Source organism: Pongo pygmaeus, chromosome 3 (assembly GCF_028885625.2).
Source record: "Pongo pygmaeus isolate AG05252 chromosome 3, NHGRI_mPonPyg2-v2.0_pri, whole genome shotgun sequence".
In the NCBI taxonomy this organism is placed as follows: Eukaryota; Metazoa; Chordata; class Mammalia; order Primates; family Hominidae; genus Pongo; species Pongo pygmaeus.
The window spans coordinates 60,584,343-60,599,967 of NC_072376.2; the positions used below are offsets into that span (position 1 = coordinate 60,584,343).

The 15,625-nt window shown below is 43.2% G+C and overlaps 1 protein-coding gene across 3 annotated transcripts in view; it reads left to right on the forward strand.

Moving 5' to 3' along the window:
* The first annotated feature begins 2,902 nt into the window (after positions 1 to 2,902).
* The window catches only part of HOPX (HOP homeobox), a 32,602-nt gene continuing 19,879 nt past the window's right edge, over positions 2,903 to 15,625 (forward strand). The window contains exon 1 of one of the 3 annotated variants that reach the window (XM_054484673.2): positions 2,903 to 2,994. In XM_054484673.2, coding sequence (XP_054340648.1) covers positions 2,962 to 2,994 — 33 coding nt within the window. In that variant the 5' untranslated portion in view covers positions 2,903 to 2,961. Of the gene's footprint in view, positions 2,995 to 3,136; positions 3,393 to 3,559; positions 3,655 to 15,625 lie in introns of those variants that run through there. The other 2 variants (XM_063664524.1, XM_063664522.1) reach the window with 2 other exon arrangements.

Genomic DNA, 15,625 nt, shown 5'->3' on the forward strand with positions numbered 1-15,625 from the left:
GCCATATGTCTCTAGTTTACATAACCCAGGCAGTAGCTGGAGCTCTCAGGCAGAGGCAGAGGCAAAAATGTGGGATTCTGGAATTCCACTGAAATATAATAGACAACAGGAGGAGCAGGAAAATGAGTCATGTTTTTATAATTAGTTGTGGTATTGGATCCAACTTCTCTAAGAAATCAACAGCATCATCCAATCCCATCTGGCACAGGAGAAGACAAGAGGCTGACAGGTTGTGTGACAGTCCCTGGAAATCAGTGGTGATATAAAGACCTAGGATCTAAACCTGCAGGAAAAAAATTAGTGGCCAGCTACCTCCCTTATTTGCAAGCTGTTGAAATACTCTAAATTTTACTGAGAGCCAAAGCAACCTTATCTCACTGGGAAAAAAAAAAAAAGCATAGAAAGAGAGAACTGATATAGTAAAACCCAATTGCCATGGCTCGACTGGTGCCCAAGCATGAAAGCAGTTTAGGTTATTGTATTTTAAAGGATCTCTTAGATTGGCAAAACTGTGGGTAGCACTTTTCTGCTTCTTCACTAATAAATGAATCTTGATTTTGTTCAGATGATCAGAGCAATTTGTCTGGAGAAGGTGGATTCTTCCCTTAGGCCCAGGAGAGGGACCATGATCAGCCTGATCCCTTTCCTCTTTGCAAATGATGGATTTAGCCAATTTGTTGGCTAACATAACCCAGTGCTCAGCAAGGAGACATAAGTGAAAGACTCCTAGTGACTTCTGAAAAGGTTTTCCTCTCTAACAAAGAAAGACACTGAGGAGAAAGAAAGCCTGGGCCACTTTTTACCTGTCTTTGGATATTTTGTTTAAAGATATGATGAATGGAGCTACTGTAGCCATCTTACCACCATGAGAAGAGACAATGCTGTCACACTGAGAGCTACAAAATGAAAGATAGAAGAAGCTAGAGGTCTTGGTTTCATCATTGCACCCCCAAACAACCGGAATCATATACCTGCTACCTGCAGAGTCAAGTGATGTAAAAACTGCTTCATAGTTTCAACCACTTTTTGTTTAATCTCCATGATACACTGGATAAAGAGAAATAGCTTGAAGCTGACACATTATGCAAGAGAAAAAGAAATGTGTCATCTGAACCAGGATGAGACTCTGTTGATGCCAGGACCTCTATCTGTTGGGCTCTACTGCCTCCACAGGAATTTAGAAACTGAACAAACGGCACACGTTTATTGAGCACCTACCAAGTACCAGGCACTGTGCTGGATCACAGGAGTAAACAATGCAGAAAGGTCATTGTTGTCATGGAAATCACATTCTGGAAGACAGATGATAAACAAAAACACAATTAAAGATAGGTGAAAACACTCTTAGGCAACTTTCTAAGTATTGGTTCAAGCCAGTCCTGAGTGAAACCCTGACTCTAGAATCAGATAGAACTGGATTCAAATTCCACCCCCAGCATTCACTGTGACCTTGGGAAAGTTATTTAGTCTTTCTGAGTATCAGTTCCCTCATCTGTAAAATAACGATAATAAAAAAACTCACTCAGCCGGGCGTGGTGACTCACAGCTGTAATCCCAGCACTTTGGGAGGCTGAGGCAGGAGGATCTCTTGAGCCCAGGAGTTTGAGACCAGCCTGGGCAACATGGTGTAATACTGTCTTTACAAAAAATACAAAAAATTAGCCATGTGTGATGGTGCGTGCCTGTGGTCCCAGCTACTCAGGAGACTGAGGTGGGAGAATCATCTCAGCCCAGGAGGTCAAGGCTGCAGTGAGCCAAGATCGTGTCACTGCACTCCAGCCTGAGTGAAAAACAAAAAACAAAAAACCTCATAGGGTTGTTGTATTACATATTAAATAAGCAAACAAACTCTCTGTACAGTGCCTTACATGGAGCCTGACACACAGTCAGTCTTACTAGATTATGGATCATCACCATTGTCATCATCATCATAATTTGTGCTGTCATAATAATAATTTGTGCAACAACAATAATAATAATAATAATAATAATAATGCTGTAGGTATCAAATGATAAACAAGACATAGACCCTGCCCATTCAAAAAATCGTGGCAGCAAGCATCCATATTTGGCCATAGAATGGTCAGAAGTTAGGCAATGAATTAGGCAGGAAACAAAAGAATTCCTCTGGTAACCAAGGTTGGGTTAACCTGGGCCCCCTGTCTCTGCTCTTTCCCACACATGTTTTATAACCGTCACCCTCTTTTCCAAGAGGGAAAGAGGTATTCTGAATGAGCGCTGCTCTTCTTTCACATATGGCTACTGTTCCCAAGAGACTCAAGTGGGCTTTCTCTTTCTCTGGTGAAGTGAAAAATATAGGGTGTGGCTCTCTGGATGGCACTTGGTAGGTTTGTGCTACAAACCAGCAAATACACACAGATACTCCCATAGATGATCTCACCAGATCTTGTCTCCCTTCCCTCATTCCCTCAAAATCATACCCACCTAATGTTTAGTGTACTGCAATTGAGTATTAGCTCCCGTATCTAGCTAATAAAATACATAAACATCCAACGGTCGGGTCCTCACACCCACACACATACCCTCACCTTTAGAAACATTTCCACGGATTGTCACACGAGCCCCTAAACTCTCTGTCACACTCTGCATGCATCTTCCCACAGACTTGCTCACACACTGGCTTTTTATTTGCAAGCCCATGGGGAATCTTTCACCTCTTAGACAGGAAGTTCATTAGCGAAGGGGAGGGGATGGTAAGAGGAAAGTATAGATGCAGGGGAAATAAATGAGAATAGTTTTTGAGGGAGACCTAAAATTGTATCATCCTAGCCTGAATCTCTCCCTTTTAACTGTTCTTTATGTGTACATTCTGTGCCCAAAAGAAAACAACCTTTCATTAATTGGGCAATTGTCCAGGCTCTTAGCTTGGCGTCCAGGCTCTTAGCTTGGCATCCAGCTCTCAGAGCTGTGAAATCAACCGCACCAGATCTACGCTTTGAAATGAGGCAACATCTAACTGGAAACCCGCTCAAAGTAAGGAAGTGGGTGAAAAGACTCAGGGTCCCTTTTCTCTTCCCCGTCTTCTCTCAGCCACATCTCTCTTATCCTATCTTGGTGAAGAAGCTTGCTTGGCTAGGAGAGAGGTCAGGGACGAGAAGATAGTGATGAGAAAGTTCCATGAGACTCTCAGAAGTCCCAGCCTGAACATCAAACCTGAATAACCAGGAGAGACGTAACCTCGGCATACTTTCAGTGGTTTACCTCCTGCCCACGCTGCAGGTTTTTCAGGTCCTTGCTCGAGTGTGCGCTCACAGGCGTAAATAAACGTGCTATCAGCAGCCTGCGTCAGCCAGCCCAGCTATTTAAGCAGGCTGGCATCAGCAAACACAGCTTCCAAACCCAGGGCTTGCGCTTGCCTTTGCCTCTTCCACGTAAGTACCTTTCAAAGGTCTGCCTTTTATGCAGAGGAATGAGTTTGTGCAGGAACTAGACCAAAATGCTATCGTTACCGTATTTGCTCTTCTGTTGGAAAACAGTAGAGGTGAAAGGCAGAGTAGGAATGAAAAGCTTACCCCCAAGCAGAAGCTAGGAAATGCTGCTGGGTGTAAGACATCAGTCCCTTACAAACAAAACTGCGTGGGGTCGAGGGGAATTTGGAGGAAGGGGAGTCGGTGTTGGTCTTTTGGCCAGCAGGTAAGATGTTTTTCTACTCGCTTCTATTTTGGAAAGATAACTTTGAAACCAGCATTTATCAGATGCCTATGATTTTCTCATTTAGAAGCAGATTATTGTTATTCTACATCCCAGACTTTTATCTAAAATCAGACATAGTATCATTTTAAAATATGTTTTATGTTTGACAAGGGGAAATGAGGGAGGTGTCTCTGGATTGATAAGTGGCTTGATTTTGAATTTGCAGTTTATTGTTACTTCTGGTTCTCATAATACTTATTTATAACAACAAAAACAGTGATTTTTTTTTTTTGAGATGAAAAGGAATCCCAGGCTCTGGGATTTAGAGAAAATACAGGTTTGTGATATGTGAGTGGCATCCAAGTATTCAGGGTAAACTGTTAAGTAAAGTGGAATAAGAATCATTGAATAAAAAGGTACAATCTATCACATAGTTCAGATGAGAAGCTCTTAAACAGAAGAGGAATGCAAACAGTTCCCATGAAGTGGCACTGCCACTGGACAGGGCCCTGTAGTGTGTTTAGTTAAGTAGGGTTAAGTATAACCAGGGCAGGCGGAGAACAAAACAAAGGTGCTGGGGAGGTGGGAAGGGAGGAGAAGGGAGGAGCAGATAGTAAAGGATTTATAATTAAACAACAGATTCATAAAAAGCAGATAGGAATAGAGCAGGGCATTAATTCCATAGTCTATCCCTTTGTATCAAGAATCTGGTGAAAGCCAAGGACCTTTCTCAGGTCCCCGCATCCTGAGCCTCCCCTTCCACCCCACACCCCAACCCACACCTTGACCCTCACTTTCTGGACTCCTAGAAGTCCACGGACCTAAATGAAGCTCATGTGCTTATTATTATTTTTTTTTTAACTGGGCTGAAGCTGCCGACTGAGGAACCTCTCCAGAAGTGGTGGCGAGTTAAAAACCTTCAACATGGCAGGCACTTCTTAGCCACCAAACTGAAGCTTGGTTTTAAGTTCCTGAAGGTCTTATGTCAATCAAGCAAATAATGATTAAGGGATATATCTGAGAACAGATAAGTTGAAGGCCAAGAGGAAGAGAAAAGAAAAAGTGGATCTTGTTCTCAAAGAGCTTGAAATCTGAAGTCCAGGGAGATAATTAGAAGTTATGTCCATGCACAAAATAGGATGTGTTGAGTGATTACATTTGTATAAAATGATAGAAAATGCAAACTAATCTATAGCAAAAAGAAAGTGGCTGGGTGTGGTGGCCCACGCCTGCAATCCCAGCACTTTGGGAGGTCGAGGCGAGCAGATCACTTGAGGTCAGGAGTTTGAGACCAGCCTGGCCAACATGGTGAAACCCCGTCTCTACTAAAAATACAAAAATTAGGCGGGCATGGTGGGCACCTGTAATCCCAGCTACTCGGGAAGCTGAGACAGGATAATTGCTTGAACCTGGGAGGCGGAGGTTGCAGTGAGCTGAGATTGTACCACTGCACTCCAGCCTGGGCGACAGAGCAAGACTCTGTCTCAAGAAAAAAAAAAAAAAAAAAGGAAAGAAAGAAGATCCATGGTTACTTGGGAAGGTAGGGGCAGGAGAAAAAATGTTTGGGGGGATTCCCAAGGGACACAGGAAAATTTTGAGGGTGATGGATATGTTCATTATTGTGACTGTGACCATTTCTTATATGGGAAGATTTATCAAATTGTGTACTTTAAACATTCAGTATTATAGCTGATTATGCCCAACAAACAATACTTTAACAACATTATTTTTATTTTTATTTTTTTGAGATAGGATCTCACTCTGTCACCCAGGCTGGAGTGCAGTAGCGTGATCTCAGCTCACTGCAGCCTCTGCCTCCCAGGCTCAAGCAATCCTCCCACCTCAGCCTCCCGAGTAGCTGGGACCACAGACTTGTGCTACCACACCCAGCTGTAGAGATGGGGTTTCGCCATGTTGCCCAGGCTGGTCCCAAACTCCTGAGCTCAAGCAATCTTCCTGCCTCGGCCTCCCAAAGTGCTGGGATTACAGGTGTGAGCCACTGCGCCTAACCAACAATATAATTTTTAAATAAGTAAAAGCATTTCTAAAAATCAGCCTATGTAACACACTGAACATAAAAGATGAGTATTTATGGAGAAAAAAATAAATTCAGTAAAGCACAGAGACCAGACAGTAAGGATCATAGACTTTTATAGAACTAGGAGGGTCCCTGGAGATAATCTAACCTAGTGGTTGTGGGGCCTGGAGAACTTAAAAAAAAAAAAATTCAGTGACTGGTGCAGGGTGTGGTGGTTCATGCCTGTAACCCCAGCACTTTGAGAGGCTGAGGTGGGTGGATCACCTAAGGTCAGGAGTTCGAGACCAGCTTGACCAACATGGTGAATCCCCATCTTTACTAAAATACAAAAATCAGTCTGGGCATTGTGTTGAGCACCTGTAATCCCAGCTACTCGGGAGGCTGAGGCAGGAAAATTGCTTGAACCTGGGAGGCAGAGGTTGCAGTGAGCGGAGATCGTGCCACTGCACTCCTGCCTGGGTGACAAAGCAAGACTCCATCTCAAAAAAAAAAAAAAAAAAAAAATTAGTGACTGGGCCCCACCCTGGACCAATTAAATCAGAATCCCCAGGTATGCAGCCCTGGGATTGGTTTTTAAAGTTCCCCAGGTTAGTCTAATGTGCAGCTAGGGATGAAAACCAGTGAAATCAAAACCATTCACTTGACAGATAAGGACAGTAAGGGCCAAAGAGAGGATGTGGATGGCCCCATGCCACCTGGCCACCAAGTCCGAGGGCAGGATGAGGCTTGGGAGGCTCAGGGAACACAGCAACAGAAGCTCAGAGGTAAAGAAAGAGGCTGCTTCTGGATACTCCCAGCTCCAGCGAGGACGGGTTATCCAGCACCTTCCAAGCGAATCCTTGGAACCCAGACATGCTGCAGAGCAGCAAACTAGAATTACTCAGGGCCTCCAAGGTGCATTATTAAAGGATTGTGCTAATGAGTGAGAAGGGATGTTTCAAAACTAAAGCTTCCTTTTGTTCCCGATTAATATCTGGCATAAGCAGAGGATTCTAATTATTGAAAGGAATCCCAGTGTACACACCAGGCACTCTGTTCTGGGGGACAGCCAAGTTGTTCTTTCAAGAAATAGCATGTGTGCATTCCCAGCATTGGGATGAGTCTATCTGGCAGTCCAGGGTCTTTTAATTAGGACTTCCAGGTCAGGCACAGGCAAAAGCATGAGTGGGTGAAGTTTGTCTTTGTGACTCCTGTCCTTCCTGTGTGTGGCTCCTTAGCTCTCCCTCAGCACCTGTATGGGTGCAGGTGTCAGTTCAGAGGTGTCTGTGGGACCACAGAGCCTCACTGGCTCCACCCTGGCCATGTTTCCAATTGGTTTTTACCTCTCCTTCAATCCAAATGTGCCACTTTCCAGGTCTCATTCTCTCAGGGCTTGTTTTCCCCATCTCTGGAAAACTAATTAAAATTAGGATGTTAATAGACAATAATTGTTTAATGAATTATGTCCCTCCCTGGTATAGTAAGTAGGTTCCAGCAAGATAACATATCTAGGAGTTCCTTGAAATGTTATATAAATATAGTTACCATTTGAATTTTTAAATGGGGCAATCAGGCGAATCAAAGTTTTATGCAAAATATGTCCTCCTTATTGGTCAGAATTCCAAGCAACTTGCTGGGCAAAAATATACCAAGATTGCGGGTTTTCAGTATAATTTTTCAAACCATATCCAGTAGGCAACCATCTATAGGTTGTGGGCCCTGTTAGATTGTTTTTTCTGAATTAGTCCATTTTTTGTCAATGCAGTCGAACTCATCAGAAGTAGCTGCATTTCCTGTGTCTTTCTGAAAAATGGAGAGCCACCTTAAGGTTACTATAATGGAGACAAAATGTCAAGAAATTCTGCTCGTAGGGATTTTAAAATATTACCTGCTTCTTTCTCGGGAGCAGAAGGCTGGCACCAGCAGAGTAGCTTGCCTAGTCTTAGTGGCCAGGAGCCTCAATCTTTGGGGACCCAGTTTTGCAGCTGGGGCAGCCCCCCCTCCCCTTCAGTGCATGTGGCCACGGGCCCATTCCGGCACTTTTGCCCAGTTTGAAAACCAGATTGCGGCAGCTCTTGAAAACAAGTGGCAGCTGCCCTTGGCCAGTCCTGTCTCTGAAGAGGGGCGTGGCCAGGTGTGTAATTAACATCCCTTCTGGGGAGGCAGTCTGCAGGCAGTCGGAGCCCAGAGCAGCCCTGAAGCCAGAGGACACATTGTGACAGCAGCAGTGGGGAGGAGAGGGTGAAGACGAGCTCCATCTTGAGTCCCTGGGAGCCCTGGCACTCTAGCTCTGGGGAACGGATTAGGCCGTTGGCATCAGGGCAGCAGTCAACACCAGTTTAATGCCCCTATTTGGAAGCCAAATGCTTTTTCCTGTTATTCAGAGTTTCTCCAAAATAAAAAAAAAAAGAAAAGAAAAACAAATGACAAGTTTGCAAGACTGATAAAACAGGTTTGTATGACCGATAGAATTTCTTCCTTCCTTGGATGACTTTTCTTTGAATAGTTCTCCTTCACCTTCATTTCCAAATTCTCTCATTATACAATGACTTAGTTCAAGAGGTCACTTGGACATTTTTTAAGGCTGTGTTATGACCTAACTCAGCTTAATTTCTGGATGTTGTTGATGGCTTCCTTAGACTTTTTGTTGTTTTTGAGACAGAGTCTCACTGTCACCCAGGCTGGAGTACAGTGGCACGATGTCGGCTCACTGCAACCTCCACCTCCCAGGCTCAAGCAATCCTCCCACCTCAGCCTCTAGAGTAGCTGGGACCACAGACACACACCACCACGCCTGGCTAATTTTTTGTAGTTTTGGTAGAGACAGGGTTTCACCATGTTGCCAAGGCTGGTCTTGAACTCCTGAGCTCAAATGATCCATCCACCTTGGCCTCCCAAAATGCTGCCATTACAGGCATGAGCCACCACACCCGGCCGGCTTCCTTTGACTTTTAAAACATCAAGTGAATAGGGACCATGGACTGTGCTATAGAAAGATGACATTGTTGGTAGAAGGATAACCTATGGCTTGGAGTGGTTTATAAAGCAGTAACCTGCCCTTTTAAAACCCAACACCTGGGGATCCTGAAGCAGCCCCAGCTCTGTCCTGGACCATACCCATCCTGCCCACTCACTTGGGGAACAGGGGAACAGGTTTGATAGAGGGGCAGCAAGCCTGATGCTGCAAATGTAAGGCTCATGTCTCCTGGTGCAGGAGGTGCATGTATCTGCTGTCTTCCTGGGCAAGGGCCCTGATGTGTTTTTGGCCTTCCAGTGCTGTTGATTTTGAACACACAGTGCAATAAAGCAGGTGCAGGTCAGGCTGTCCTTTTTATTTGCTGGGAAAGTGCCTACATCTATCTTTTACAATATGCTGAACAATCTTCCCCAGAACTCCAGGATGAGCTATCTCCTGCCAGGGGAGCAGAGGACAGGTCTGGTGAGCAGGAACCTGGGTCCTATTTTCTCAGCTGTAATGGAATTTTAAAGCAGCTGTGAGCCTGAAAGATTCATTGTCCCAGTGGAATTATTAATAGCACCCCCTTTTACTCTAAAAAATACCTGGCCTGAGCAATAAACTATATGGTCATCTGTGAGTACAATCTACTTTATGCAAGAGCATAAAATGACTTGCTTGGAATCTTAGGATGAGCTGGTATCTGAGCTGGCTCTTGAACTTAGGCAGCCCGAGTCCTCATTCTGACCTCCGTGCCAAGTCATTTACTCTCCCCGTGACTCAGGGTTCCTGTGGGAAGCATTGTATCCCTCCCGCCCAGGCTGAGAACTGGTATATTTATGTTGGCTAAACCAAAAAGAAGTTCAGTATAAATGTTGGGCATTCAAGGAATTGTTCATCACAAGGTCAGGTGCTTCAGCCTCTTATTTAGCCACGCTTAGGTAGCAATAGAAGCTCTTTTAAATGTAGAGAAGTTGGCTGGGCATGGTGGTTTGTGCCTATAATCCCAGCACTTTGTGAGGCAGAGGTGGAAGGATTGTTTGAGCCTCATCTCTACATTTTCTTTTTTTTTTTTTGGTTAGCCAGACATAGTGGCACACACTTGTAGTTTTAGCTACTTGGGAGACTGAGGCGGGAAGGTTGCTTGAGCCCAGAAGTTCGAGGCTGCAGTGAGCTATGATCACAACGCCACTGTACTCTAGTCTGGGCAACAGAGCAAGACCCCATCTCTAAAACAAACAAATAAATAAAAAGTAGAGAAGTTAATTTTACCCATCTCCACATAATTTCTTGTAATTTGCTTCTGGTAGTTTTGATAAAATGTGACCAAATGTGAAAACACTGCCAGATCTTTCACAAATGATCTACTCTGTCCTTGTATGTTCAGAACGAAATGAAACAAAAACCTGAGGCAGACATTGATCAGTTCTAATCTCTTAGTGTATACTGGGCAGGAAACTAGTGGCAGTCATTTTGGCTGTTAGATCTAGTCATTCCATCTAGGATCATGAGGAAAATTTCCTAGGATTCTTAAGGTCATGACAGATCTGCTTAGATAGTCTAGTCGTTGTTGATGTATTTTCACTTCTTCCTTGTGGCTTCTCCCTAAGGAAATGTACATAAACAATCTTCCTTAGCCCTGATATCCCCATCAACCCTTTCCAGATTTTCAGTTTGCTGGTGCCAGCAGTGAAATCTGTTATACAAAAAACTTTAATTCAGTGGCTAATATTTAATTCAATAACTAATGTTGGAAGTATCTATCACTTTATTATATATGCCTTACCCTCTTCGTGGGACATAGACTAGCATCTTTGGAGATGGCTGGAACTGGGATTTATGAAACAGGAGGGAAGAAAGCAGGAGGCCACCCCTACTTTCATTAATACGCTGTACCTGGCTCAGGGTTCCACAGTTGAAAAGGGAGGAGAGTCCTTGGAACTAACTCAAGAGTTAAACAACAGTTGACTAAACAATGGTAAAATTAGGGCTGGGTGCAGTGGCTCATGCCTGTAATCCCAGCACTTTGGGAGGATGAGGTGGCCGGATCACCTGAGGTCAGGAGTTCAAGACCAGCCTGGCCAACATGGTGAAACCCCGTCTCTACTAAAAATCCAAAAATTAGATGGGCATGTTGGTGCATGCCTGTAATCCCAGCTACTCGGGAGGCTGAGGCAGGAAAATCGCTTGAACCCGGGAGGCGAAGGCTGCAGGGAGCCAAGATCACAGCACTGCACTCCAGCCTGGGTGACAGAGCGAGACTATGTATAGTCTCTACTAAAAATACAAAAATTAGACAGGTGAGACTCCATCTCAAATAATAATAACAATAATTTTTTAGCCAATCAAATTTAGCAGTGGGGGGTTGCATTCATGTCATCTTCTTTTCTTTCTTTTCTTTTTTTTTTAAGACAAAGTTTTGCTCTGTCGCCCAGGCTGGAGTGCAGTGGCATCATCTCGGCTCACTGCAACCTCCACTTCTCGGGTTCAAGCGATTCTTGTCCCTCAGCGTCCAGAGCAGCTGGGATTACAGGTGTGTGCCACCATGCCTGGCTAATTTTTGTATTTTTAGTAGAGACGGGGTTTCTCCCTGTTGCCTAGGCTGGTCTCGAACTCCTGGCCTCAAGTGATCCTCCCACCTCAGCCTCCCAAAGTGCTGGGATTACAGGCATGAACCACTGTAACCAGCCAAATGTAATTTTCTTAAACTTGGCTTTATAAATTCTAGAAGCATTTTATTTCTCGATATTGGTTATTGATTACCCAGAAAAAGCAAATGAAATGTTCTAAGAAATCTTATTAGTCATGAGGTTGAGTGAAGTTTCTAAAACGTTTTGCCATTTTAATGATTGCAAAACCTGATGTCATTTAGTTGCCCAATTATATCCTGAGTCACTGGGAATGCTGGATTAGAACCTTAATAATGGTATCTTGTATTTATGTAGTGTTGATAATTTATAGTGCCATTCATAAACATAATCCATCTCATTGAATCCTACAACATTGTGTGACAGGTGGAGCAGGTTAATAGCTTCAATAGTAGATGATGAAATGGACGTCTAAAGCAAATAAGAGAGTTATCCAAAGTTACCTGGAGACTATGTGATAGAGCTGGAAGGAGACTCCGGGTCTTCTGAAGCTTCACTCAATCTCTTTCTGCAGTATCACAGCTGATGCTCAGAAAGTGATCTATTGTAGGTTCAAAGCTGTCCCCTGAGCTGGACATTCTGGTGTATCTGTCCTTTTCAATTATTTCGTGATGTTAATGAGCTGGCTAAAGCTGCACACCCTCTGTTTGTCCTATTAGCTGAACACCTGCTCATAAAAACCACTCAATTGGGGAAAAAAATCAGGTCCATATCACTGAGTAGCATGGCAACAAGCAGCATGGGTGGTTGGACTTTGGCATAATTTGGAGCTCTGCAAGGTACCAGCTGTGGGTCATTTTATCCATGACCTAATTATAGTCATAAAATAAGAATGGTAGTTGGACCATAAAAATAATAATCTATTAATATATATTTATGCAAAGAGATAATTCCATTCTGTCAAAGACTCTTTTCTGGACTTTTCAAAATACACAACTAACCTGAGAAAGTTCTGTCTGCTTGCAGTAGACGGTCTAATGCCCTAAGGAAAGGCATGTGATTGGGCAGCTGAAAATCTAGCCATGGTGCATGTGCAACACCACACACGTCTCTAATGTATCTTGCTATGTAATTTGAGCTCAGGCAAAAATACTGTAGAACCCAGCATATATTTTCAAAAAAACCAATCATGATGTCACATCCCCAAAATTACAAATGAACAGTTCTTTTCAGAGTCAGGCACTGGGAATGAGAACATTTTTAGAAAGAATATTTTAATGTTCTAAAGTGATTGGATGTCTACAGAGCAATATGCCAATTTTATCTACTTGATTCTCCATTGTATGTGTAGCTTATCTGTATTTGATTTCTTTTTTTTTTCACCCAGGCTGGAGTGCAATGGCACAATCTCGGCTCACTGCAACCTCCGCCTCCCGGCTTCAAGTGATTCTCCTGCCTCAGCCTCCCGAGTAGCTGAGATTGCAGGCGCCCACCACCATGCCTGGCTAATTTTTGTATTTTTAGTAGAGCCAGGGTTTCACCATGTTGGTCAGGCTGGTCTCGAACTCCTGACCTCAAGTAATCCGCTCACCTCAGCCTCCCAAAGTGCTGGGATTACAGGCATGAGCCACTGCGCTCGGCCTGTATTAGATTTTTTTAAATTACCAAACTGATTTCTATTATCATTTAAGTTTTCGAGCACCCTTCCTCTTCCATGCAACAAATACATCTCTCTATCCTTCAGCGTATTGACCTAATTAATCTAATTAATATTCTCCTAAACAAAAGAAGTTAAATGGGCAATCAAAAAGTAATAACATACTCCAAAACACAAAAGGAATATTTATTAGCTGTCATTTAAACTTATTTGAGCCATTTTTCCTCTCTACAAACTATTTAGAAAGTTGATCCTTTTGTTATTTGCTTCCAAGCTTAGTAGTACACATTTCTCTTCTGGTTTAAAGGTTCTCTTTAGAAAATATTGAGACATTTTCTCCATATCAGAAATCTATTTGCCTCATTTCTTGGTGTATTAGGACATTAGACATTTTCAAAGAGATCTGATAATTCAATTTGTTTGACAAATCTGACCCCTTCTCTATTATCTGGTTTGAAAAGCCCTGAGTGCGTGGCTGTGCCACATGGAAATCTCTAGGACAAACCGTTTTTGTTTCTCTGTTTATATTTGATCACAGGACTGACTGTTGGAGATGTAATGGATATTCGCACTTACTGAGCATTAGCACAACCATATTGACGATAACCAAAGCAGGCAGAGGCCCAAGCATAACTCAGGCTACCAGACAGATTCCTATCCTACATATTCAAATTGCAATAAAAATGAAAGATCAGGAAATTTGAAGCTATTTTCCTCTTACCTTTAACCGCAGAGCTGCAACACTATGTGTTTTTAAGAGTGAAAAACAGCCTCCTGTTCATCACTGTGGTTAAGTATATGTTGTTCTTTCCTCCAACATCCTAACAGACCTGCATTTTGCTAATCCCTAACAGCAGTAGTGATACCTAGGTGCAACCGGAGCATTTTTACTATTCTCTACCTGAGAGAGAAATTTAACATTTTATGTATAATAAGGGGACCAGATATCCAGGTTTGCCTGGGACACTTCTGATGTGTGCCTGTTGTACTGGTGTTATTATTATTATTATTATTTTGAGACAGAGTCCTGCTCTATCACCCGGGTTGGAGTGCAGTGGTGTGATCTCGGATCACTGCAACCTCTGCCTCCTGGGTTCAAGTAATTCTCCTGCCTCAGCCTCCTGAGTAGCTGGGACTACAGGCCCCCACCACCTCATCTGGCTAATTTTTGTATTTTTAGTAGAGATGGGGTTTTGCCATGTTGGCCAGGCTGCTCTTGAACGCCTGACCTTAGGTGATCCACCTGCCTCGGCCTCTCCTGTTGTAATTATTAATAGCACTCCTTTTATTCTTCAGTGTTCTAGGTTAGGTGACAAATTATATGATCACATTAACTCAACAGCCAGGTTGAATACTAACAAGCACCTTGGTTCCTAGTGTTTCATGGGTTCCTCTGTTGTCCCTTGAAGTAGAAACTAGGCACAAAGTGTTCAGCAAATCAGGAGCAGAGCCTAGAATAGGCCTCTGTGTTCTTTCTTGAATCAGCGACATCAGCAAACTGTTGATGAGGAAGAACATGATCACTTAAAACCTAGGCCACTCTGACTGTCAGAATTTGAGAAGAGAAACTCCCTCAGAAGTCATCTGGCCTACACCTTCACTTTTCTAGATTAAGAGGTAAGTATAACACTTCGGGAAATGCATATGCCATTTTACACTAGAAAAGTGCAAGGTTGTTTCATGAGCATAATCTCACTGGATCACAACTGGAGTAAAGAGGCAAGGAAGGACATTCTTAGCCACATTTTACAGAGAAGAGAACTAGATTTTAAATAAGTTAAATAAAGCAGCCAAGGATATGTGAGTATGAAGTGGAGGCGTTAGAACTGAAATCCAGCCCTGACTCCATACCCAGTGCCCTTCCTATGACTCCATACCAGTTTAATATTTTCATTCATTAGTGAGGATTTAAAGTGTATTTCCTACATATAATTTATCCATTACAGATACACAAACATTCCCTCTGCAACTAATGCCATATACTCAAGAGTATCTTCTTTCAGAGCCAGGCATAATGGCTCAGACCTGCAATTTCAATGACTTGGAAGGATCGCTTGAGGCCAGGAGTTCAAGACCAGCCTGGGCAACACAGCAAGGCCCCATCTCTAAAAAAACTAAAAAAAGAACAGGCACTTTATTTCTACTTCTCTGTCTTCCCATATGCCAAGAGCTCTGGCCAGCAACTAAACTGTTCCTGCCTGACAGCACCACTTGGTGGTTGGGTAGGGAAATGAGAGGCCAAAATCTTTCTATCTCCTTTCTGGTGCCTTGGGTAGAAGGATGAGAAGAAAATGCAAAGTAACTCCTGCTTTTTCTTTATTGTTCACAATTAACAACATTAATCGTTTCTCAACCTATTTCTCACATTGATATTTCCATTCTCCTTTGTTCGCTTTCTTTATTTCATCTATGACACAAGTATATAAATAGAATCAGTTTGGCCGGGTGTGGTGGCTCACTCCTGTTAATCTCAGCACTTTAGGAGGCCAAGGCGGGTGGATCACCTGAGGTCGGGAGTTCGAGACCAGTCTGGCCAACATGGCAAAACCCCGACTCTACTAAAAATACAAAAATTAGCCGGGTATGATGGTGGGCGCCTGCAGTCCCAGTTACTTAGGAGGCTGAGGCACAAGAATCACTTGAACCTGGGAGGCAGAGGTTGCAGTGAGCCGAGATCGCACCACTGCACTCCATCCTGGATGACAGAGTGAGACTCCATCTCGAAATTATTAATAATTACACCAGTACAACAG